Genomic DNA, 26,282 nt, shown 5'->3' on the forward strand with positions numbered 1-26,282 from the left:
AGCAGAAGTACAACTGGACTATGAGACAGCAGATGATTGAGATTCTGAGGTTGAGGCATTTGGAAACACTTTCATCAGAATGTCTGTGTCTATCATATCTGATCTTCATCATCATCATCATTATTTTTAGTAACAAAAAATCTGTTTCAAATCTCACTTTCTTGCTTTTGATTCTGTTTGTCTTATTCTGCTTGAAGGTGAAAGCATTTTAACAATAAAATGTGCAAAATTGTGTCTTTGAAAAGATTTCTTTAACCCTTAAATGCATGCATGTTTTGCCAATCATTATTCCATATTCGGGTCGTTAGAGTTTATGTCTAACGCGGATGGATCTCTAAACTGCTGCAATAGTATAAAACTGTCCTAATATTTTATTAACAATTACAAAATAATAAAATACAGCATATTTCATTATATGTTGACATTTTATTTGTCAATAAACATATAAAAATATGTACACCGTTAAAATTACGCACTTATAATTCACGCACTAAAATAGTGAAAGTATTGTAGCATTTACATTCAATCATTTCAGTCACCATAACTAAATTAAAATCATTACAAAATTTTATATTTTTTGTAATTAAAGTAATTTTATCATGTATAACCTTCATGGCTAAAAATAGCTGTTAATTATCTGAGGCTGAGCCCAGATTCTTCTCCGTGCATTTTTTTCCAGGTCAGCTAGCAGCCTTCAATAAAATTTTGTTTTATGGAAGTTGTGGTAGCTATCAATGTATGACATGATCAGAAAAAGTTGGATTTATCATAAAACTTGCCTCGGGTGTTGTCACTGTTTGAAGGACTACCAGACCGATAAAATATCAAACTTTTCTAATTAGGCTAGTTTGTTGCTAGCCTGGAGAGGCACAACTAAGCTATAGGTAGCTCCTACAGTGCCATGCAAAGTACATTATCTTCCCTTATGCTCTGCTCATATCATATCAGAAGGTGCCACATTTGCCTATCACTTAATATTGTTTTTAAATTAGTAATTAGTAATCTGTAGTGGATTACCTTTTTTTTAGTAACTTACCCAACACTGATTAATAGTGATGTGGTTTCCCCCTGAGAGAATTTCATTAAATTTTGGTTTAACTATTTCAGCTTTATTGGCTTAACATCTGCAAGTTTATGTATTTATTATTTTGTCCATGAGCTGTAAAACACCTTTTTGGAGTATTTTCTCTGATTTATTCTTTCTTTTGATTGAACTTTTGGTAATTAATTCAGCTTATAAATTTGTAAAAATTTGTAAAAATAAAATAAAATTTAAAAAAAGCAAACAAACAAACAAACAAACAACAACTACAAAAAAACAATAGTCCTTTCCACCTTAACCCTTGTCAGCCATGAATTTTTTCCACAATTGCTAATTTTTATGCATGAAAGTTTCCCTCAGGTTCAAAATTTAAACCAATAAACTACAAAATGCAAAAAATTTAAAAATAACTCATAAATATTGATGTGTGAGGAAAAATTATTAATATACTTTACAACATTATTTACAAATAATAATGAAAATGCTGTTACAAATATCCATAATATAAATATTCAGCCCCTAACTTAATTCTGGTGCATCTAGTTACCTTCAGAAGTCACATAATTCCACCCATTTTCTCCCCAATTTGATCTTGGCCAATTCCCACCAACCTAGTCAGCTCTCCCCATCATATGACAGCTATTAACTTAGGAGGGGGTCTGCTTTTATATGAGCTCACAGATGCCCTGGATTGGCTAGCAGTGCTGTGATTGACAGTGGAGAGAGAGAGAGTGTGTCCCTCCCACATAGAAAGCATGAACAATTTATGCTTTCTTGGACTTGGCTGTGGCATCATTGGGATTTAATTCAGTCTCCTGATGACAGGGTGAATGCTTTTCTGTTGCGACATTATGGAGCCTGGAAGTCACAGTTGCACAGAGTTGACCCATGTGTAATTAAATTGATACAGTGGAACTTAATTGATATAATGCTATAGAGAACATGTGTCATTCAAGATCAAGTCAGCTCTGCGAACCCATTCATTTAGGTGAGCATTGAGTGCTGACTCACACATGTGAGCTGTTTTTTTCCACTTTGTTTTGTAGATTTAGGCAATGCTATTACTCACAATCACTCAGTCACTTTCAGTAAACACTTTATTCTGATTCAGGGTGGTGGTAGATCCAGAGTCTAGCCAGGGAACACCGGGCATTATGTGGGAATACACTCTGGACGTGATGGCAGTTCATCATGATACAACAACACACACACACACACACACACACACACACACACACACACACACACAAACATAAATTCAAATATTGGGCAATTTAATTTCAGCAATCCACCTACTGGTATGTTTTTATAAGATGGGAGGAAACCAGAGAACCCAGATGAAACCCACAAATGCTGTTACTCTTACAATATAATTGAATAAAAATGCCATCATTTAAACTTAATATTTCCAGATTATGATTTCAGCCATACTCAAGCAAAGAAAAACAATTACTGGTCAAAATGAGTTGTTCGGGAACCGAAAGAGTCAAGACTTTTTGGTGAGTTGAATCAATTGATCCAACTCACTGAAAAGAGCCATTTCAACTAGTAGGTATGAGCATCTAAAGTACTATTATAACCCATAACCATTTTGGCTTTTTTTTTTTTTGGTGGCTCAGATCTATTAGGTTCCGTGTAAGAACCCTAAGGTGCTACCATCATTCTCCTTGTTCCTCTCACCTGTGGCCTGTTAACACCTGAGATGAACACCTGACCAAATGGACATTATGTGTATGCATACTGCCCCCTAGTGGTTAGAATGTGTGCCACATAAACACTAACACACACATACACACACACACACACACACACACACACACACACACAGCCACACACACACACACACACACACACACACACACATGCGCGCGCGCGCACGCACACATGTTTCTTACAATCCTTCATTTTGTTGCAGTTTTTGTTTTCTTTGTATTGGAGGTCAAAATTGTCCAAAATTGTTATTCTCAGATTATTCCTATCTTTGTGGGGACGATTTACAAAATATTACTAACAAAGTGTCTTTATGATGAACATTTCCCTGAGATTCCCTGAGATCCCTGAGACATCTTTTGGAGAAGAAAATAGGAAAGCCATCAACAAGAATAAAACGTAGTGATATAAAATTATACATATGATACAAATGATACAAATTCGATTAGTTATCCTATTTTTTCCATATAAAAATAGTCATTTATACAAAATTACACAATTTCCGAACGTATTAAGTGATGGATATGATGGAAATCATACAATTCAGGCTTAAATCTCGGAATTGTTCATGTATAGTCTGTGTATTACACATTTTCCACATAATGTCCAGGGTTTCATATTAAATATTATGCAGCAGTGGGAGCCAGTAAATTCTGCTAAAGAACTGAATTGAAATTATTTTAGCCAATGTTTCAGGAGTTCAGAAATCCATTCTCCGTTTAAAAAAATAAATAAATAAATAAAAATGTTAAAATTGTCCTTAACACACTTTACCAAAACACCAGATTCATGTTACCTCTCAAGTCTCAGACTTTGATCAGTCAAAGAGAAGGAAATGGGTAAGCGGGAGTGATTGATATGATGGTGTTGAGGAAGGAATAGGACACAGAGATGAAGGGAAGGAAGTAGGGAGGGAGGAAAGAGCATTACGCAGGTTGCAATGACATCACCCTCATTAGACTATAAAACTGTGAGGAGAGCAGCATAGGGGTTTAGAGTAGAGCTGGAGCTCATTGAGGAACAGAGAGAGAGAGAGAGATCTTTTCTTACATTTGTTTTTTTTTTAAATCTGAGAATTGCTCCTTCATTAAAAGTCAGGATGAATGTCGTGCAGCTGATGGCTTGTGGACTAATCATGAGTCTTATGTTGGTCAGAACAGAGGCGAGACCCACAACACCAAGCCAGCAAAAGGTGAGACTTTGGGTTTGGGATCTGTTTTTTTGTTTTTGTTTTTTAGAAAAGTTCAGGTTAGTGTAAAAAGTGGAAAAATAAAGAAGGGATACGACGGGGGTTTCATTATCCTGACACTTTTCTCACATCCAAAGAGTGATAAATGATTCAAGTGCGAGTTTTTCAGTCCTTCAATTTGTCCAGATGATGCACAATAAAAATCCTGCAGTGCAGTTTTTGCAGTGTTGCAGTCTAACTCCTTTGCAAAAATCATTTGCTTTAATTCTGTATTGATTGCTACATGTAATATCCTATGAAATTACAAATCCAAAGAAGTGACGAACCTGCAATGCTGAGAGATGCTCTGGATCTGTGCAGGCGATGCTCAAAACATTTAATCACAGTCAGCACTTTTTTTAATCCTTAGTATAGAATTTCTTCTAATATTCATTTTTTTTTATTATTATTATTACAGCACAGTGAACACTAGAGTGTTGCAGTTGTTCCATTTCTTATTACACTGCACAGCTTGGATGGTTTTACATTTATCACTCTGGTTTGTTTTAATCATGATCATGAAGTCATCTGCAGCCTCATCATTGCCTGCTTCAGCATTATTAGGACCAGTACCCTGTAATAAAAACCCCTTTGTGCATGTGTGTGTTTGTGTTTCAGGCTCTGGAAGCTCTGCTGGGAGAAGAGCTGGCGGATTTTCTGGCTTCAGGTGAACGCAGGATGCGGCTGCTGAGGGAACTCCGCACAGACACTCGCGCCAAGGGCATGTGGGCACGCTTTGTAAGTGACCAGAATGGCTCACGGAGGCACAAATCAGGAACAAAGAAAGCAGGAAGCACCACCAGGAACGGCTGCTTTGGACACAAGATGGACAGAATAGGCACCATCAGCGGCATGGGCTGCCAACCGGCGTATTACCCATCCACAAATAACCTCTCCTGGTACGTCGGGATTCTGTCAGTGAATACAAAATTGTGTTTAAATCAATCTTAGGAAACATACTTAGAGAGTTAAATCCTCGTTTACAGTAGAATAAAAAAATTTAAGACATTTATATTTAACTATTCTAACATTATAACAGGTAATGAAAATAATTTTTTTTTTATTCTTTTTGTAAAATATAGAAAACATTTGCCATTTATTACAATTATTCTGAATTTTTTTATTATTATACAATTTTTTTTAAATCCCACTACCATCACTTCTTCATTAAGTCTTTGTTTAGTGTACACATTTACAAAGTTCTTATTCTTACATTTATACAGTCATAAATCTAAAAATGTTAAATGATGGTGAAGCCAAATAAACTGATATGTCTATAGACAGGATCATACTTTTATGTTTCGCTGCTCAAAGCAAAAAAGTTTCAAGTTGACAGACAGGTGTAAACGAAACAGGCTAAAAATTAAATGTATGACTAATACGATCAGCAAAAAGGTAAAAACTCAGCTCTTCTAAGACTTGTCACTCATTTGTAATGCGCAAAACAAGCAGGAAATCCTCCGCTTCACTCACATAAACACTAAACCTGAAAGAGTAGAAGGCGAACAATTATTACATCATTGCACTGGCTTGTTTTTTTAATGCTCGCTGCGTGTCTGAACACAGCTTTGTATAACGACTCACACAAGATGAAGCATGCATGCAAATTGTGACTGACAGCATGTATTTCACAATATTTACATGCCTTAACAATAATCATTCTTGTCTCTTTCTATTCTCTTTCAGAGTATCGCAAGGACGATGAGGTTTCGGACAATGTTGACTTTCTCCTTTTGAGGAAAAGCCTTAAGAAAATGTATTAAAAAAAAGAAAGAAAAAAAAGAAAAAAGACCCAGATTGTCGGTACGGAAAGTTGCCAAAATTGAGCGCCATGGGAGAAAAAATGTAATCATCAAAAATGTAAAAAAAACCAGAAAAAATTCCACGCCTCATCAGTGACATCACAAGATGGCGGACAACAGTGTAAAAAAATGCGCGAAGCTGTATATTGTCGCTGCTGCTGTACATTCATGTACTTCATTCCTGCATAAAATGTATTTATGTTTTAAAAAAAAAACTATTTATATGTTTATAAAAAGAGATATTTATAAATGAATTTTATTTATGTAACATTTTCAGATGAATGCAAACTGCAGGCCAATTCTGTTTGTAACTTTTGTTTTGTCTTGAATAGTTGTACATGATTTAAAAATGATTAAAAAATCATGCATAACTCTTTCGCCTGAAAGATTTACATGGTATATACATATTTGTACAATTATATTATATTATATTATATTATATTATATTATATATATATATAGTCAGGAAGAAACTGGAAAAATGCTACAGTTTGTGTACAGTCATTAATTTACACCACATTGAAGGGTTTTGTTTTTTTTTGTTTTTTTTTGGTTTTATTTTGTATTTTGAGGATTTTTAGATCTATACTGTGAAGATAAAATCTAAATCATAGGAAGTCCAAGTCCCTAAATGATTGATTGACTCATTAAAAAGCTCATGCATAAAAGTTTTAAGGGACATCAACAAATAAAACTGACAAATTGGACTAAACTTTTCCAACAAAATGCAGAAATAAGTGACTCTGACACTAAACACTTAATCATATCTAGTAATGATAAAAATACTTTTTAAATTACATTTAAAAATAAGTTTAAAAAACTATTATTGATGAAATAATGGTGACATTAATGTTTCCACCCTGAAGTTGATTCTTTTCCTATAATAGCATGTCCTGAAAGCTTTTCTTCCTCTTAAACCACTGTAATTTGACAACAATTGCATTGTATTTATTAATTAAAGAATGATATGCATTTGATCAATTTATGCTTAATGTTCTTTGAAATAAGTTAGTTCATGTTCACACTTACGTTATAGCAGCTAGACACAGTTGCTCCATCACCAGCCTTTCTTTCTTCTATAACAAGACCAAAAATTGCAAAGAAGTTGAAAACGCAAAGCTTGTGGTAGGTTACTCATGTGAATCTATGATAGTAGAACCAAGCTTTTTAATATGGTGATAAAATATTATAATATGGAGTTCCTCCTACATGTTCCAGGCTTCAATACTAAATTAATTTCACCTAATTATGGCAATTAGTTAGGAAACATAATTAATTATAGCTAGCTAAGTGCTAGGACAGAAGTGGTTTTCCTGTACTTCAAAGAATCTTTATTGTTGTCCCATTTTGTTTGCTGAAAACGTCAATTTTCAATAGTGAGAATATCTTCTAGAACCTACAGCATATGAGAACATGATCCATTTATAGACAGAAGGTTTCTGACAGACTTGGTTCAATTCAGCTTGCCTAGCTTTGTTATACCTGGTAGCCCCATTATTCCATCTGCAGAACAAATTAAAAATGCTCTCCAGGATGTAGAGTCTCCCCAGCTGGGCCAAAGGCGACCATAAAGAGAAGAAAACATCAGCATGACCTCAGAGGCTTCACCACAAGAGGCTAACCACTGAAAAACCTCAGGAGCAGGAAGAGCAGATTACTGGTGTCCTAGAAAATACATTAGAGTTCTGGTGCAAAGTTCAAGGGTGCTTCCACACTCGCTCTCAGTTAGCTTATGTTGTTCCACAGCACTGTTGAAGGCTGGATTCTGATTCGTCAGAAAGTGTCAATTAATTTTCTGTAACAAATCCCAGGTTTATTTTAATGCACTCATTCTATATTGTTATCATTTCTATAGTAGCAGCTCATTCACAGGGACTTGTACAGCAGATGCTCTAGATAAAAGGATGAAAAAATGTGTGTAATTGTTGATATGGTGACGTTGTCTGCAAGGAGATATTTATTTTACTTTTATGGAAGGAGCCTCCTGTGTCAGTGCTTCTAACATCTCTAGGACAGAGAAGTTTATGCTTTGTGTTTTCTCGGTAACATGACAAGCTAGATTTTTTGTCTTATTAACATCAAGAGAGAGAAAAAAAGTAAGGTTGGTGAAGGAACAATTATTTATAGCTGCAATATTGTAAGTGGGAAGAGGAACTATCTTGTTTCAATGACATTCCATAACATTTAATGGAACTAAAAACATATAAAATATGAGGTGTTGTTCTTTAATAACTGATGATTAAAAATTATTAAATAATTGTTGAAAATTGCTGTGGTATAAGAGGTATAAAACACTTGCAGGCATGTTGTTAAAAAGGTAGAAAGAGATGGGCGCAAGCTGACTTATTTGAGTTTTCCCAACAGTCCAACACTTGAAAATCAAACTGCAGTGATATGAGCAAGCATGTGGTGTTTAGTACAATCACAATCAGGCAGAGGTCTCAGAACAAAAGAAGCTTATGATTATAACTGTAGCCTAATATATGAGAAAACGCTCTATGGACCAAAAATATGTTTTAAAGAGACTGACTGAAAATAAACTTATTGAAAAGAGGGGAAAAAAATGATGATTGTATGTGTGAAACATGGTGTAGGTAGCATCATAGCTCAGCATGTGTGTACAGTTTACCACATCTATTATGGTGATTACATTTGGTACCTGAAATACCTGTAAGAAAGAAAAAAAAAAGCTGTTCTAACTCTAATATAGTTCAAAAGAGTAAATGTAAATATTCTCAAATTAAACACTTTGAAACACTGCTACCTTTAACCTCATGGTCATGGTTTTATTTCATTTCAGTCCAGACTTGTAAAATAATGCTGCATTTGATTAAGCTTGTGATCTAGAGTCTAATGCATTAACTCTCTTACAGACAAATCAATATCTGACCATGTTAAAGTTTATCTATCTTTATTATGTAGCTTCTACAATCGATGCTGCTAAATTCATTTTAATTTTCTTTTAAATAGCACTGGGCATTGGAACAAAGAACCAATTCTAATTCTTTAGATTGAGAAATGTTTTTATTTTCCTCACAATAGACCATTTACCAAGATTATTTTGGGTTTTCTTTTGATATAGGTTAAACCTACTTCATTAATATAAACTGTAGAGTTAATATGATGTCTTTTTTAATGAGTTAGTTAAGTCATATAAACATTTCCTCTCTATTAAAGGATTAAAATTAGGGATGCATCGATACTGATACAGGCATCAGGTCTTAGCCTGATACTGTGATTTTTTTTTTACTCATACTCACAATGCCCCAACATACCAGGTGATACAATGTGTTGATTACTGATTGAAGCAAAGCAGACTGTAAACTCTCAATATATCAAGATGAAGAACTACCACATCTTCCTAAAAAATAAGTAACCTGATAAAACATCCTAATCATAAAACTCAGCACAAGGAGTTCATCCCTAGGTGAGAAATAATACCTTGTATTTAGTGACAATAACAGCTGTTGTGTTCCACTATGTTGTTCTTGACAATCAGTCGCTATTGGTCATCGACACTGGGGGTTTCTGACGCAATGAAACAAAATCGTACCTTACTTACAGCGGTACAGAAACAGTTTTACAAACTGAAACAAACCCGCCCTTCGCCAATGCAACCCTGCTCCATGCAAGCTAATTAATGTAGCTAGCTAACATGCTTCATTTTTATTCAAATTGGCTCGTTAACATTATAAAGAATGAGAGTTAGTGTGTCCTTTTCATGGCCTCTATGTAAACTGGGGAAACATAAATACAGCTAAATGACATGTTCTGTGATGTCCCTGGTTAATACTATATGCCAATTCACTGCAGAAGTGTCACCTGAAGATGTGATTCGATGCAATTTTATTATATTTTTTGTCTGGCTTCAGAAATAGACCACTACCGTAAATTATTAAAGAATTAAAGAATAGATAGTTAATATCTCTCTCACCTACTCATAACTGATAATCTAATACTGTTATAATAGATACAGGGCCGGACAAACGTTTCACCAACACTTTAACATTTTGGTTACATTTTAAGCTTACTGGAGATATTATAACTGAGGAAAAAGGCTGCCCCAGCTACTTCCACACAGCCTGGAGAAGCTTCCACCCATACTGGGACATCTTCCATCCGTCCTGGAGCTTCTTTCTCCCTACCTGGGGTTTCTTTTGCCAAGGAAGAAGGAGTTGATGATGCAGTGATGACATCTCAGAGGAAAACCTGTATAATAATGCACAGTTTCTCAAAATCTCTTTTACATTGATTTGATTTAATTGAAAAAAAAAAAACCTAGTGAACATTATAAATATAAATACTATTAACAGACAGAGTGTGAGCTCATACACACATTTTATATTACATGTAGAAGTATATTTCTGCTTCCATAGAGTGTAAAACATGTCATGCTGCTACATCAGTGCTGTAATACTGCCACCTGGTGGTGAAAGTGATTAGAGGTTTTTTTTTAAATAATAGGTGACTATTCTGGTTCATGTACATATGTAGGACATACAAGAGAAAATGTAATGAGGTGGTCTGTCATCAGGTTCTTCTGCCCAGCCTGGTGCTTCTTTCGCCCAGCGTAGTATTTTTTCCTCTCAGGGTTTGTCCATCCAATCCTGGGTTTCTTCTGCCCAGCATGGGGCTTCTTCTGCCATGCATGGGGGTTTCTCTGCCTAGCCTGGGGTTATTTGGCCAGCTTGGGGCGTCTTCCATTCATGCTTGGATCATCTTCCATTCATCCACGCAGCCTGGGGCTTCTTCTGCTGGGCATGGGGTTTTATTTCTGTAAACGAGGTGGGGGTTGCCCAGTCTGGTGCTTCTTTTGCCCAGTCCAAGGGTTTTCTTCCACACATCCTGGGACTTCTTCCTCTCAGTCTTCTTCCACCTAACCTGGTATTTCGTCCGCCCAGCTTGGGGCCTCTTCTGCCTAGCCTGGGGTTATTTGGCCAGCTTGGGGCTTCTTCCTCCCAGCCTGGGGCTTCTTTTGCCTAGTCTGTGGCTTCCATGCAGACTTTCTCCCAGACTTATTCCACCCAACATGGGGCTTCTTCCACCAAACCGGTGGCTCCTTTCAAACAACCTTTAACTTCGTCCACCCGTCCACCCTCTGTTGGAAGAGCCTGGGGCTTCTTCCACCAAACCGGTGGCTCCTTTCAAACAACCTTTAACTTCGTCCACCCGTCCACCCTCTGTTGGAAGAGCCTGGGGCTTCTTCCACCCAACTGGTGGCTCCTTTCAATCAACCTTTAACTTCTTCCAACCAACCTGTAGTTTCTTCCATCCAGCCAGGGGCTTCTTTTGGCCAGCCTCTGGCTTCTTCCATCAAGCCTGAGTTTTTCTTCTGCACAACCTATGGATCCTTCTGCCCATGCTGGGGCTTCATCCTCTCAGGCTGCTTCAACCCACCCTGGGGCTTCTTCTTAAGACTACTGAAAGTTTGAGCAGGATGAGGAGGATCTCTCTGATATTTGTATCTGATCCTGCTCTTCAAATCACGGAAACACCTTGAGTTAACAGTTTATTCATTTGGATGAAGAAGCAATGATTTGGATAATGATTTAGATAAATATGAAATATTGATTTAATATTATGAACCTGGAATACACAAATGGACAAAAGGAGAACTCAGAGGAACACACTCTTCATTCCTGATGTAGAATTATTAAAATGAATGCAAAAACAAAATAATTATTGTGGACCATCGAATACTAATTAAAAAAAAGCTTATTCACAAGACACCATCAGAATCTAATGGAAGTGCAATAATAATAATAAAAAAATGCATCCTGCTGGAAAAAAATATTTAATGGAAACCCAGCATATAGAATGGAAGTCCCACCAGATGAAACCATCATGATTTATATTCGATTTTTTAATACTCTATTTTATTAATATTTTATTTCATCTTTTACTGATCAAGTATAGAAAATATTTCTGAAAATATGATTTTATTCCAGTGACTACAAAATCGCTCGGATGAATTCCCGCTCTGTGATTTGTCCAGCTGATCCGCCCATTACTGGAAGGGATGTGTAGTTTACAAGAATAAAATAGCCTACAGAGCGAAGTACACGTCCCCCCCCCCCTCCCCATTCTCATTCTCATTCTCATTCTCATTCTCCTCCTCCTCCTCCTCTCCTACCCTGCCCACTCAACTCCCGCCTTATGTGCTACGATTGGTTAGTAGTTAATACTTACTGTCCAATCAGCAATCTGCTCGTGCGCCTAATCTACTTAAGCAGAGGCGGGATTTACCGGAATGCGGGTGGGAAAATCTAATATACAGCACACCTATTTGGCATTAGTGATCTAAAGCAATTTGAGTTCCTGTGGGCAGCGGAATAAAAAACCCTTTTTTAAAAATTCAGCGCTGTTTTTAAGTTGTGTCAAAGCTTTTTGGTAGTTATATATGTTCCTAGGATTTATTTTCAGTTTAATCTGCCAGCCAGCAGCAGGAACGCTAGCTGGGGTTGTGTTTGTTGCTGAGGTGGCTAGCTGGGTTGTGAGGTTTGGACAGGCTAGCTGGGCTAAGCTGCGGTGTCTATAAAAACACAAATAAAGAAATCAAACTTTTTATTTTTTGAGAATTCGCGCTTTAACAGACGAACATGAGGATCACGGTGGATTTTGAGGAATGTCTCAGAGACTCTCCGAGATTCAGGTAGGAAAGTTTTCAGCTTTATATGTAATTTTTTGGCTATTTTTGTCCAGGAATGTCAGGTCCTGACTGAGGAACGACGAACCGCGATACTGTCACGCGCTCCGATTAACCGCCGATATCCGCCGCGGTGTGGACATTCAACCTCCAAAAACTTTCAGTAACATGTCAAGGAATATGAAAGAGAAATCTGGGTGTGACCGAGCAGGATATTGTAGAAACATCAAGTTCTCACTTTGATTATTAGGGTTATTTCACAGTCTGATTATATCATCAAATTTAAATGTAAACATACTTTTTTGTTTCTGCATCTTTCTTTCTTTCTGTCTCTGTCTTTCTGTCTCTCTGCATCTTTCTGTCTCTGTCTGCTTTTTTCTGTCTCTGTCTTTCTGTCTCTGCATTTTTCTGTCTGTTTGCATCTGTCTATCTCTGTCTCTGCATCTTTCTGTCTCTCTGCATCTTTGTCTGTCTCTTTGAATGCCTTTTCTTTCTTTCTTTCTTTCTTTCTTTCTTTCTTTCTTTCTTTCTTTCCTTCCTTCAGATAATTATAATAGATTTATATATTTGTTTGTGTTTATACCACAATGGTTTTGATTTTTCGAATCTGATTGGTCAGATGGTGTGTAATTGTTGATATGGTGGAGTTTTCTACACGGAGTCTCCAGTGTCGGCCCTCTGTAACAGTCCAAGCTAACGCTGTAATGTACTGTATGTTCACACTAGCGACTAACAAAGCAAAAGGTAAGCGTGCGTTTTGTGTACGTTTAGCAACAAGCAAGCTTTAAAACGAGATTTTCTCATTCTACTCTGGGGGGGAAAAAAGTAACAAATCCAAAACATTAGCTCGATTGATTCCTCAGAAAAATCCCATAGCGCACGTGGTCTGATGTTTCTTCAGTTCCTCACTCTCAGCTTTATGTCACATTGACTTTTTGACACAAAAAAAGGATAGACAAACTGTGGTTTCATCTTCTACTGTCTTACCTGTCCTCTTATGTGTAAAGAGACATTCTGGAGAGAAATAAAGCTTGCAGGGAAGTAATGGAGCTTGTTGGTGCCTCTGGTGAGTGTACGTAGCTAGTACAGTTATCTCTCTACTCTGAGAAACGAGCTAGTGTGTAGCTGAACATGCATCATGTGAAGTGGTCTGTTATTTAGACTTGAGGTCTGCCCTGTGGTTTGGGATGTAGCTGCTGCTTTACTGCCATTTTGTGCTGTTTTGATATATTATTTAATAAACTAGCATAGGGTGTGGAAATGATTCATCATCAGAGTGCTATTTTGTTATACATTAAACAAGTTTGACGTACTTTTCAACACGGTAGTCTGTGGTGTGCTATGTGGCCACTGCTGTTTGTCCCCCCCCCCCCCCCCCCATTTTTACTTGCTGATGAGTGTGGTGTTTGGGATGTAGCCACTGTGTCTTTCCTGTATTTCACACAGAGGAAGTGTTGGTCCGCCCTCGGATTAGGCTTTCCAGGCTTTGTGAAGTAAAGAATGACCTCCTCCCTCGTTCCCCTCTCTCTCTCCCTCGTTCCTCTTCTAGTATCTCAGAGCTTCTAGTATCTCAGAGCGCAAGCAGCACAACAAGGAGCAGATGTTTAGAAAGTTGTTTGCAGTAAACACTGGAAATAGACTCATCACTCCCAAATCCCCCCCCCCCCCCCCCCCCCCCTTCTTTTGTCAGTAAACACCACAACCCAAGCACACTGCAGTTCCTAACGCAACTTTTATTTCATACAGGGGTGAATAAATGTGGAAACATTTGAACCCCAATTACATATTACATGCATTTACAATTACTTTAAAAAAAAACAAAAACAAAAAACAAGCAAACAAAAAAAATGTAAATCAAACCGTCTTGCATTAAATTGCACAGTGATGTTAAACTGAACAGAAATCACAGGTTTATATTTATCTAATTATCCTTTCTATAGTAACAGCTGGTTCAAAGGGGCTTGTTTCTTGAATTTTGCACATAAATGGATTTTAAAAAAATAATTGTTTATATGGTAAAGTTTTTGTGTTTATATATATATTGTATTATAATATAAAATCCAGTGTCAGTGCTTTGTGACTGGTAGATGGAACAGTTAGACAGCTCTTTAATTTTACTTTCACTTTCACTTGGTCCTGCACATTAACAAACAAGCAAAATAATAAAAGAATATTTTTATAGCAATAGGAATGAGTGATATAGCCAAAACAGGTTTTTGAAAATGAAAATACAACCTAAAATAATTACATTTTAAAATAAAATAAATACATTTTCATGATCTAAAACAAATACTATATAATTTCTAAAAAATTAATCTTGATTTTATAATATACATCATTGTACTTTTTGTCTTGTTTTTGTACATTTTATATTGGTCATATTTTTAAGCATTTTAAATGTATGAAACAGGATGACAGCCCACACACGTTGAAGTGGTTTCTCATTGATGGTGACAGCTGTGCGTACTTGTGTTTTCATTTTGTATTCTGCTTTTCTTTTAAAAATAAAACCAGAATAAGTATTTGTGCTTTTTGATCCTGTCCCTTTTAATAAAAAAAAAAAAAAAAGTAATGTAAAAAAGTTGTTTTAATGTAGAATATATTTGTCCCACCCCTGGGGGCGTGTCTTTACAGTACTGCTCTACAGTAGCAGCTTGTTATTAAAAGTCTTTTATCAGTGTTTTTGGCCAGGCTTGTTCCTGCACATTATTCCCTTTTAACAAGTGAGAATAAACGTTTGCCAAGTCTCGCATAAATGAACTCCAGTCATGTGACTTTTCAGAGGAGTGTTTTACCGACCTATGGAGAACATGATTCCGTCTTTACGCGCCGTCGGAGCGTCTCCCTCGTTAAGGGTCAGTAATATCATTTTATCTACCACTCGGACGCCTCAGATGTCTCCTTATGATGACTCTGCGGCTCTGTGACCATCGACGAGTGCAGTGTGTTTTGGGTTTTTTTTTGTAGATGTTTTTTAGCTTCTAAACTGAGGTTAAGAACAGAGCAGAAATGACATGTGCTGTGGAGATTTGGACTGGCAAACATCTTTAAAACAGAACAAAAAGCAACCTCTGAACAAGATATTCAAAATGTTGTATTATTAGTTATTTATATAATTATTAAATCATGTACTGAGCACAGACTCCATGTTCTCCATGTGTGGGGATTATTATGATTTCTACATGCACATGAAGTTTTGCATAACTTTTTATCTCTCTGTGTATTTCTGCCGAATGAAAGAGATTTATGAGGATGTTTTAAGCCTTACACACATGTTTAATATATAATGGTAAATGGTAATGGGTCTGCACTTAAATTGCATATTTATCCAAAGTGCTTTACACTGTGTCTCATTCGCACACCAGTGGTAGCAGAGCTGCCATGCAAGGCACTAACTTGCCATTGGGAGCAACTTGGGATTCAGTGTCTTTTTTACTTACACATACTTCAGTATGTGGAGTCATGTGGGCCGGGAATCGAACCGCCAACCCTTCAATTAGTGGACAATCCACTCTACCACCTGAGCCACAGCCGCCCATGTATAATGTTTTTGGACTTATTTGTGCTGTATTCCATTGCTGTAAAACAAATTGCACTCAAGAAGGGCAATAAAAGGTTAAGTTCCAATATCACACACCACAGATTTTTATTTATTTATTTATTTTTATTTAATTCCATGCAGTAAGAAAACAAAACAAACCATCAGCAAACAAATGTAATGTTTCAAATTTTGCTTTGATTTGATTCAGCAGATAGACTAATAGGCCCCAAATAACATTGTTGATATTTATTGATCATTTTGTCCTGTCTTCAAAAACAGGTTAAAAAATAAAATAATAGAACAGTGACACAGAAGAGGATACACTTAAACAGAAACCGAGTACAGAAGTGTCCGGTTACAAAGCTGCAAACAAGTCCAAAAAAGAGTGACTGCAACATGATGTTCTGCAAATACAGCCAACAAGGAACCAGTCCAGACACCACTCACAGACGATATTTAACTTTTTTTGTAATTTGGTAAAATAAGAATACTGTAAATAAGTTGTTTAATATTCTTGGTCAGATCTTTCCGTTTTATACTCCAGCAATTTGCCATCAATTACGATGCTTTATTTATTAAAGAACAACACATGAGAGGGATACAGGAAGGCCGGTTATATTGGGGGTGCTGGAATACATGGGGAATGCTCTATCACGTCACACCCAAATAAGAATCAAATAATTTTTGTTTTAGAAGATATTGGGTTGCGTACAATAATTATCATGGTAAATTCTTCAGTCAGAATGTGTTGATGTATTTATGACTTTAACCTAAACGATGCATGAACATTCAGAGAGACCTCTTGAATGGCATATGGTGGACACTTCGCACAATCTCAGCCTAATAATAAACCGGTACAATACGTGTTATTTAACAAAGAAAACCTTGTAATCATTGATATGGTGAAGTGTCCTATTTGGAGACATTTCTGGAAGGTGTGTCGAGTGTCAGTGATTTGTAAAAGTCAGCAAGTTTACTGGCACTGGCATTATTTCATGTTTCACTTATACAGTCGCAGCTGCATACCCTGTTATATAACTGCCAGTTCCGGTCCATTAATTTGATTGGATACGCTGCGTTCCAGATGTGCTGATACCTAGTATAACTACTTGTATATTTCACTGTTTGTAACACTCCTCTTATTAGTGGTTGCTAGATTATATTCCAGTTCTAGTAATAGTTTGTTGCATTCAAAACCTTACTACATTTACTGTGGGCTGTCAGTCCATCTGTTCATTACCATGGCAACACAAAACACACTATCCAGCTGTGGCTTCTTTGGGAACTATTTTCATTGTCTGAGCAAAACTAAACAAAATATTTGTCCATATTGTGTCTGAAATGTCAATTACTCTATAAATTTCTTGTTAATAGAGCTATATAAAAGCATCATCACAGAAGCAAGAGTGCTGTTTGTAATGAATATCAGCACAGCTGTGATTACTTGTTCTGACCTGTGGCTAAATCACAGCTGTGCTGATCCACACTACAGCAGCACTCTTGCTCGTGTGATTTGGCTTAAGTTTATTTACTCACCAGTAGAGCTGCAACAACTAATTGATAAAATCGATTATGAAAATCGTTGGCAATGAATCTCATTATCATTTAGTTGGTCTGCGCACAGCATGGGGGAGATTTACTCATTCTGTTCCGAAAAACATGCTTCGGAGAGTAAATACTAAAGTTGTGTCCCAAATGAAGTATTGTACACTTACACTATGCACTGCGTAGTCTAGTGTGTGAATTTTTAGAAAGGTAATATCATCTCAAATTAGGGCTGGACGATGTATATCACGATATATTTCTTAATTTCAGTCGATACGATATAATTCCGATATCGATATGAACAATATAAATCCTCAGAAAAACTGCCAAGGACGCCCACAAAGATGTCTGTACCTTTAAACTTCTGTAAACTTCTCCTCCTATAAAACTATATAATAATTTAGAAATAAAAATGGCACAAATAAATGAACGTTCACCTTTTATTTGAATTTAACCTTCATACAAACAAGAAATGTGAAATCACCGTCAAATAAACACAAAACTCTCACCTTTGTCAATATTAATATCTTTCACTTTAAACTACAACATAGGCTGATTATTTTATTCTTATAGACTGAAATTAAAGTGCTTCAGCCAGGATAAAAAAAAAAATGAAAAATGCTGAGAGTTGCTGAAGAAAACAGAAAAAGTGTGAGCAATAACAACTACACATGTAGCTGGGGCAGGGACATTGTTGGGGGTTGATGACACCCTATGACAGGCTCTAGAGGTTTCTGGTAAGAAATACAAGCTGGTCTACATTATCTGGCTTCAAAGATGCCATTTTACTTGTGACAATATTGCACCCGTACTAAAAACCCTCTCAGAGGGGGAGCTTGTGGCTTCAATACACAAGTAATGTTTTGCCAGTTGGCTTACTCTGGGGAAGTTCTTGTGAGAGACTTTCCACCAATCCAGAGGATTTGAGTCATTGTCAGCATCTGGAGACAGAAGGTAGTTGCTGAGCTCCCTCTCAAGCCTTCTGTGTTGGTACTGGTGGACCTGTTTGGGGAAAAAAAGCTAGTCAGAGACCGCTTTGTTTTCTTGGCTGGTGTCACTGCTGCAGAAGCATCTCCCATGGCTTCTTCTCTGGACTCCTCTTCCCTTACCACAACAGCTCTCTCTCCCTTCAGCATCTCCAACACAGCTTTCTCTTTGATGTATTCTCTGTTCTCCTCCTGAGCGTACTGAAGCTTGAATCTTGGGTCAACGAGGCATGCCATGTCAAGTAGATCATCCGTGGCTGGGTCATCATACTTTTCATTCAGGTATCCCATCACTGTTGTCTTTATGGTCCTGGTGAGGTCTGTGTCATCCTCTTCTTCCTTCAAGATGGAGGTGTTGAAGAGATGCATCACTGGTTCTAGGAATGACACACTGACTTAGGACTCACCGGACAAGGCATCAGTGAATTCAAGGAGCGGGCTTAGAGCTGCATCTATAGACTCTAAAACGTCCACATCTTGCCAAGTAGGTACCAGCGACCTGGTCTTCTTGTCTTTTGAGAGGGCCTCTGTGATGGCCCTTTTCTGCTCCAGAACCCGCCTCACCATTTGTTGACGGGAGCCCCATCTTGTTGGGGTTTCACTGATGAGCTTGTGCTGTGGCAAGTGATACTCCTCCTGAGCAGCTGCAAGGTCCCGTTTCTCCTTCCAGGAGTAGGAGAAGGCAGCCACCACCTTTTTACAGACCCCAACTGCTCTGTCCACTCGCTTGTCTTGGTGAACTTTCTCTGTACACAGAGAGAGAAAAAAATATTGCAATATATAGTTCTCATTTGTATTTTAACTACAAAATTTTATTTATTTATATTATTCTTACAGCAAAATCACAATTCTTCTGCTTATGTACATTTTGTTGTTTTTATTTCACACCTGATTTGGCAAAGTAAACATCTGTTTCCATGCCAGTAAAACACCTTTGAATCTTATTAATATAACTGCTGTATGTATGAATCCATACAAATATGTATGTCTTAATTAAAGAATAAATGAATAACCTATTCAGTCACTTAAACTGGGGGAATGAAATCACATGAAATCATAGCCTACACAACACAGAGCACCTCAACTGAAGTGTTTTAATTATCAAATCAAATGCACATTATAACACATGCTCAATGAACTTCTTATGACATGGCATGCAACAACCACATAGCAAGCATAAAATTGTGTGAATATAAACAAATATAAAAATAGCTATCAAAAACATACAAGCACTGATGAGCTACATTTAGGTTAGGCCTATTTTGTGATAAGCATATCGCCTATTTGTTACTGCAATGATTGTAGTAATATATCCTCATGCCATAAGCAAAATAACTTTACATAATACTCAAATGTATATTAACGGTGTATAACTTACCAATAGTGGAGTTCAGTCGGTGCCCGAAGCATTGTAGCTTTCTCCATCTGTTCAACTTGGCGGCTTTGATGATATTGGTCCTGCTATCTGTGGTGATGCAGACCTGGCGCTCCTCGCTGAGTCCCCAGGAGGCGAGCGCATCCGTAGGTCCGGCTGCAATTGCTTCGCCCGTGTGATCCTCGGGAAAGTAAACCGTCTGGAGACATAAGCTGACAAGCTTCCAATCTTGGTCAATAAAGTGGACCGTCAGGCTCAAGTATGGTTCCGAGGTTCGGCTTGACCACAGATCCGCTGTGGTCGCAAAATATGACCCTGACTTCAGTTGCTCCTGCACCCTTTCCCTAACTTCACCGGAAAGTGTAGGTATAGCTGTGCGGGAAAAATATTTCCGGCCAGGGAGCTCGTATCTGGGGTCGATGACGGACATCATTTTCCTGAAGCCCACATTTTCTACCGTACTAAACGGCACCATGTCCTTAGCAAAAAGTTTGTGACAGCCTTAGTAATGTCTTTATATCGTTTAGACTGTTTGTCCTGAGGCATGAATGCAGCGATCCGCGTTTGCTGCATCGGTTTCTCTTTTGACACAGCTGGTGTTGAGGATGTGGGTCGCGGTGATATTTGAGAGACAGGTTGGCTTAAACCTTTATGATGCCTCATCTTCTTCAGAATATTCTATCGGGTGGAACTGCTTCAGATGGTGGAACAGATTTGATGTGTTCCCACTGCTAGTCGGCACCACTCTCCGGAACATTTTGCAGCGCACTGAAACCTGAAGTTTATCAGCGCTTAGATAGCCAAACCACTTCCATACCACTGAATTAGTCTTTCCTCTCTTATCGACTATTTCGTCTGCTTTCTCTTCATTTGTGGAAGCTCGCTCAGTCGCATTTGTATTGCGGTCACGGGTAATCATTTTATAGCTAAAACTTGCCGTGTTGGAGCTTAGCCTAAAACTGCCGAGAACTGGCTGCGTGCCTGTGGTGTACATCATCACGCACGTAGCTAATTGTGTTCTGCTCATTCTACTCGGCTTGAATACAACAAACTGACTACTGCGCCCTGAACGTCAGTCAGTTTCAAATGTTTTAATGTATATCGAAATATCGGAAATGTGTTTAAAAATCATATCACCGTTTATTGAAAAAATTTATATCGCGATATATATTGATATTGAATTATTGTCCAGGCCTATCTCAAACATTTTTATGTTTTATTTGCGTGCTTGTAGTGTAACCTCTGTCGTTTATTATAACGGAAGTGATGTGTTAGTAACGAGCCCACGTTGCTGATCACGCGCGGTGTAGACGCGCAGTAGGAGCGTGAGTAAGATCTGTAATGTCTAATTATAACACTATGATCAAAAGTAAACAAAAGTAAAATAATATTCCTAAAGGCAATGAGGAACAAGGTGCAGTGAAAGTGAGTTTTTATTATTAATTTAGGACTGTAGTTTAATTCTATGCTTTTTGTGCATCCATAAAAATATATATATATATATATATATATATATATATATATATATATATATATATATATATATATATATATAATGTGTGTGTGTGTGTGTGTGTGTGTGTGTGTGTTTGCATGTATGTTTGTATATGTGTATATATTACGTATATAAGTATTTATTCATTATATTTTTATAGATGCACAAAAGCACCGAATTAAACTACAGTCCTACATGAATAATATATATTCTGGTGTGTGTGTTGGGTTCTTTTCTGTTTTGTACAACCAGTTTTGTAAAGTTTTAGTCTGAAGTTTATATTTGTACCACTCAGTTTGTGAATTTTATTTTAAATAAACCAAAAAAAAGGGTGCTGAAAGATCGCCCCGCCCCATCCGATTAATCGATCGATCGAAAAATAATCGGCCAATTAATCGATTATGAAAATAATCATTAGTTGTAGCCCTACTCGCCAGTCTCTTCCATCTCCTGAATTTAAAGAGAGAAAAAACAAATGCAATTTGTCATGTTACTGAGAAACCGGAAAGCACGAACCCCACTGTGCTGGAGACTCGAGTTTCCTGGACCTTCTGTAACATTAAATATAAATATGAACGGTTCAAAATAGTGATGTGTTGATCGTTTAATACATTAAAATGAGCTGTTGCTATGGAAATAATAATATTTAGAACAGGCACATTAACATAAACCTGTGATTTGCAGATGCGCTACTTTCAGAGCTGCTGTTGTAGAAGATTCATCAACAACTCCTGACCAATCAAAATCCAGAATAAACTAATGGTCACGTGATTAAGTTGATGTAATATTCAAATAGTGCTGGTGTCATAAGAGTGTTTGCTTCTAAAGTTTATTTAAATTTAGTGGGTGAGTGAGTGAGATTCCTCAGGGGTGCTGCAGAAGCTGCTGTCTGGCTATACATCTCATTTGCAGCAGGTCATAACAGTAAAAGCGTGCTCTACTAAGTACTAAAGATACTTGCCATGAAGGGGTTGAATAATTTTGAAACTGGAGAAGTCATTATAAGTTCAATTTTCAGTTGAATTTGGGGAAACCACGTGAAGCATTCATAGTGTTTAACTATTTCAATTGCTTTTGTTTGATTTGTTCATTGCAAACAGCTGAAAGTCTGTGCATTTCTACAATAAACCTGATTTGCACTGGGGATTGAATAATTATGATTGCAACTATACATGTGCTCATAAATGTGGATGAGGTCAAACAGAGCCCTGCACTACAGTAATGTTTCTGTTCTCATATCCAGAGGACTTCGAAGGGGGGGTTTGAAGAAATGCAGACCATAACTGTGTGTGTGTGTGTGTGTGTGTGTGTGTGTGTGTGTGTGTGTGTGTGTGTGTGAGAGAGAGAGAGAGAGAGAGAGAGAGAGAGAGAGAGAGAGGAAAAGAGAGGGAACTTTGACTTTCTCTTACGCACACCTGTTTTCATTTTTACACCACTGCACTGTTGAATTCTGGATTGTGATTGGTTAGAAGGTGTTGATTAATTTTCTATAACCGCATCTCTCAGTAGTGCAGCTGCAAATAATGTGTGTGTGTTCATTCTAATGTTATCTAAATGATGCTTCACACTTCATTAAGCTTTATCTGTGTTATTATTTTAGATCAGTTCTCGTATGGCTGACACACTCTGCTTTACGTCCTCATTAACACATGAACTCTGCAGCACTTTGCTTGGATGTGTGTGACCTCGTTTTAATGAGACAGCTCATTAAGATCTGGTCACAGACATCAAAAGCATTACAGCAGTTATTTATTTGATGACTAATCCATCTATTTGGACACTGTCATTAAAGCGTAAAATCCTTCCTGAAACATAAGACATTTTTATTGAAATGCTTGGTGCTGCATTTTGGTTATTCCAGTTAGAACTTTGAGGTTGTTTGTCAAGGGACGGTCACACTAGACTTTCAGCATGCAAAATTTCTTCAGAGACTGCCGTGAACATGGGGAGGCAACTGGATATGACATCAGGCACAGAGGTGCTGTTTTTAAAAAAATAAATAAATATTGCACACATCATGTATTCTGATGTGCGTACACTGTTATTAATATATGTTTCAATGTTAAAACATACCATCTGTTTCTGTATTCAGCGACACCACAATCCAGGCAGATTCTCTTTTGATGTCGATTTTATATTGTATATGTGTATTATATGTGAATAAATATGCATATGTATTGCGTTGTATAAAACAGGATGATCAAATGTCCTGCCGTGACATGTCGAAGTTCTACTGCTCACATGTCTTCATATGATACGAATTCGCAGGTCATATTTCACCAAACTGTGGAACACTGCGAAATGCAAAACGTCTTCTCACGAGCTTGCGTTTTGGTCTCCAGCATTCGCATACGTATGAATGGATGTCAGCATAGTAAAGTGTCGTGTGACCGCCCCTTCACGTCAATGTCTGTTATTGTGATCACTTGTGTACTCTTATTAAGAGAAAAATGGTCAAACATAATTGATAGGTTATTGGTCAGGTTACTGGTGCACCCACAATTTTAAGACTTACATTTTTATTTTTATTTTTTTCTAACACAGGGCCACCATTGAGGAGGTGGAGGGAGATGTGTGTGAGCTGGAGTCCAAATTAGATAAGGTAAGTTCAGGATCATGGTCTGTGTGTGTTACACTGTTAAACCACTTCCTCCGTGTCAATCACAAGTCCTGTACCATGGTAATTAAAGTGAAGGTAAAAAAATCTTGTTTACTGCCATTAAAATGTTTTACATCCTATTCATTTACTGATGTATGCATTCAAATCTCTGACGCATGAACATAAAGCTGAACATTTAAACATGCCAGGTGACATGACTTCCTACATTAACACCACATTTATTACACAGAGGGGATTGTTCTAGAAACACCACTGCTGAACTGTACTGGTTGAATGGGCTTGGGCGGGGCTCTGAGGGCTGTCGTTTTAGGCAGATGTGTCTCATCTATGCAAAAAGCATCCTGTAGCATCTTAAATAGCCTAGGTTATATATGAACATGGAAAAAATTGGCAAATAAAAACAAGTCTGCATATCTTTGTCAGTTGTCAAAGCTCGTGCTATCGTGTTCAAAAAGTTCAAGCAGAAGCAGGAAGCGTGGTCATTAAAAATGAGTGGGAAATACTTTTGAATCAGTCCGTACAGGATTTCGCCGAGTTTTTTGAAACTGATTGTTGTGGCGATAAATTGATTTTGCTGCGTCTTTTCTCCAACTTGCCGCGTTTTATTATTATTTTATTTTATTTATTTATTTGCTTAAGACTACTTGAATTGGGGAAATTGCAATTGCATGTAATTGTTTTTCCACGGTCTTTTGTAGTGATGTTTGACTGTCCTCATGTTTGATGCATGTGAATCGAAGAGGGCTTTGACTGAATGCACGTTGTGATGTCATGTGACTTGTCTTCGCCCAAATCTGTTAAAAATCTGCAGTAATTCTGACAACTTGCAAGCTCCTCCAAATATTGTGGACTCTGCTTGCTTTTACGTTCATTTCTGTGATCACAAAATCCTGGAGGGACTGGTGAATTGTGCCCACACAGGTATTAGTGAGTGTGGAGCAGTTAAAGCGAGCACTGAGACATGGCCACTTCCTTTCCCTTCTGCTATAATTCCAGTGTAAATCATGCAATATGGCACAGACGTCACATGTATAATAACATCCATGCTCCAGTACTGGCTCATAAAACGGATACCGCTGTGGGCTTGGGCCCGCCAATCACTGCTGGCAGCTGCATTTAATTTTGAAATGTTGAGTATTTCTATAGTCGGTTTCAGCTTATTTCTGTCTTCATCTGACATTTTTTACTTGCTTCATTTATAATCAAAGCTGTGCTGTCTGTGTACATTATGCTTCTAAATGCTCCGGTGATGTTGACACATTCCTCGTCTAACGAACGTTTTAATGAAGTAGTGAATTGTTGATTGCTAAAGGCATTCAGAATAAGGGGAAGTGGCGAGAGCATTTCAGCAAGAGACCGAGTAAAACAGAAATGAAAGTTTGCTTGTAAGCTCTGTGTTAATCAGAGCAGCTTATTGTTTGAAAGGTTTGAGTGACTCACATTCTCACTTCCCCTTCATGCCAAGGAAGGATATTCTCTCTGATTTCAAAGAACTGGAGGAGGAGGAGGGACACGATTCTGAAATTAGCCTCTCTGTAAACCCCCAAAACACACTGATCCGCTCAAACACTCCGGAAAAGTCTAACGCTGGGAGATATGACAAAAACATTATGATATTTTAAGACATTTTTACAGTACACAAATATGCATCATGGATCATAAGAAATCCTAGCAAACTGCATGCAAAAACAGTAGTGTTGTATAAAAAAATAAACATAGTTTGATTAGATTTTTTTTAAAGATACTTTTTTTTAATGCCTACAATCATTTAACAACATGGAAGATCTAGTGGGTTTAGTGGTTAGCACGTTTGCCTCGCACCTCCAGGGTTGAGGTTCGATTCCTGCCGTGGCCCTATGTGTGCGGAGTTGGCATGTTCTCCGGGTTCCTCCCCCAGAAAGGGGGCATCAACATTTTTTTCAGTAAATATATTTCCAATGCGGCTATTCACATGAAATTTCCATCAGACATCAGTATAAAATCAAGAAATCTGGAAATATAAAGAATTCACAACATTAAAATCCATAAATTTTATGATTAATGATCATTAATGATTATGATTAAATTAATGGTGATGTGAGGCAAACTATCTGACACACTCACAGATATGCAGCTGTGTTTGCAAATTTGTAAGTCTGTAATGCAGTACTTGGTTCATGCTGTGGTTTCTCCTAATACCAAACAAACAGAAAAGCTGTAATGCTTTCGTTTAGTCTTATGTTCTGTCGTCTGTCCTTTTGGATATTTACACTCTGATTGGATGGTGGGGGGTTGGGGAAGTAAATAATCCAT

General features: G+C 37.4%; 2 protein-coding genes across 6 annotated transcripts in view; both read left to right on the forward strand.

Moving 5' to 3' along the window:
- Window positions 1–3,752: 3,752 nt before the first annotated feature.
- On the forward strand, window positions 3,753–5,839 carry nppc (natriuretic peptide C). The gene is given in 3 exon segments (NM_001200703.1): window positions 3,753–3,944; window positions 4,599–4,879; window positions 5,667–5,839. Coding segments are annotated over 3 exon segments (375 nt in total). The 5' UTR covers window positions 3,753–3,851; the 3' UTR covers window positions 5,668–5,839.
- Window positions 5,840–12,028: 6,189 nt separating this feature from the next.
- The window catches only part of LOC108271227 (arf-GAP with coiled-coil, ANK repeat and PH domain-containing protein 2), a 47,958-nt gene continuing 33,704 nt past the window's right edge, over window positions 12,029–26,282 (forward strand). For 2 of the 5 annotated variants that reach the window (XM_053683125.1, XM_017478636.3), the window contains exons 1-2: window positions 12,030–12,434; window positions 23,915–23,972. In XM_053683125.1, coding sequence (XP_053539100.1) covers window positions 12,382–12,434; window positions 23,915–23,972 — 111 coding nt within the window. In that variant the 5' untranslated portion in view covers window positions 12,030–12,381. Of the gene's footprint in view, window positions 12,435–13,054; window positions 13,173–23,914; window positions 23,973–26,282 lie in introns of those variants that run through there. The other 3 variants (XM_053683122.1, XM_017478638.3, XM_053683123.1) reach the window with 3 other exon arrangements.

Source organism: Ictalurus punctatus, chromosome 10, assembly GCF_001660625.3.
Source record: "Ictalurus punctatus breed USDA103 chromosome 10, Coco_2.0, whole genome shotgun sequence".
NCBI classification, from domain to species: Eukaryota; Metazoa; Chordata; class Actinopteri; order Siluriformes; family Ictaluridae; genus Ictalurus; species Ictalurus punctatus.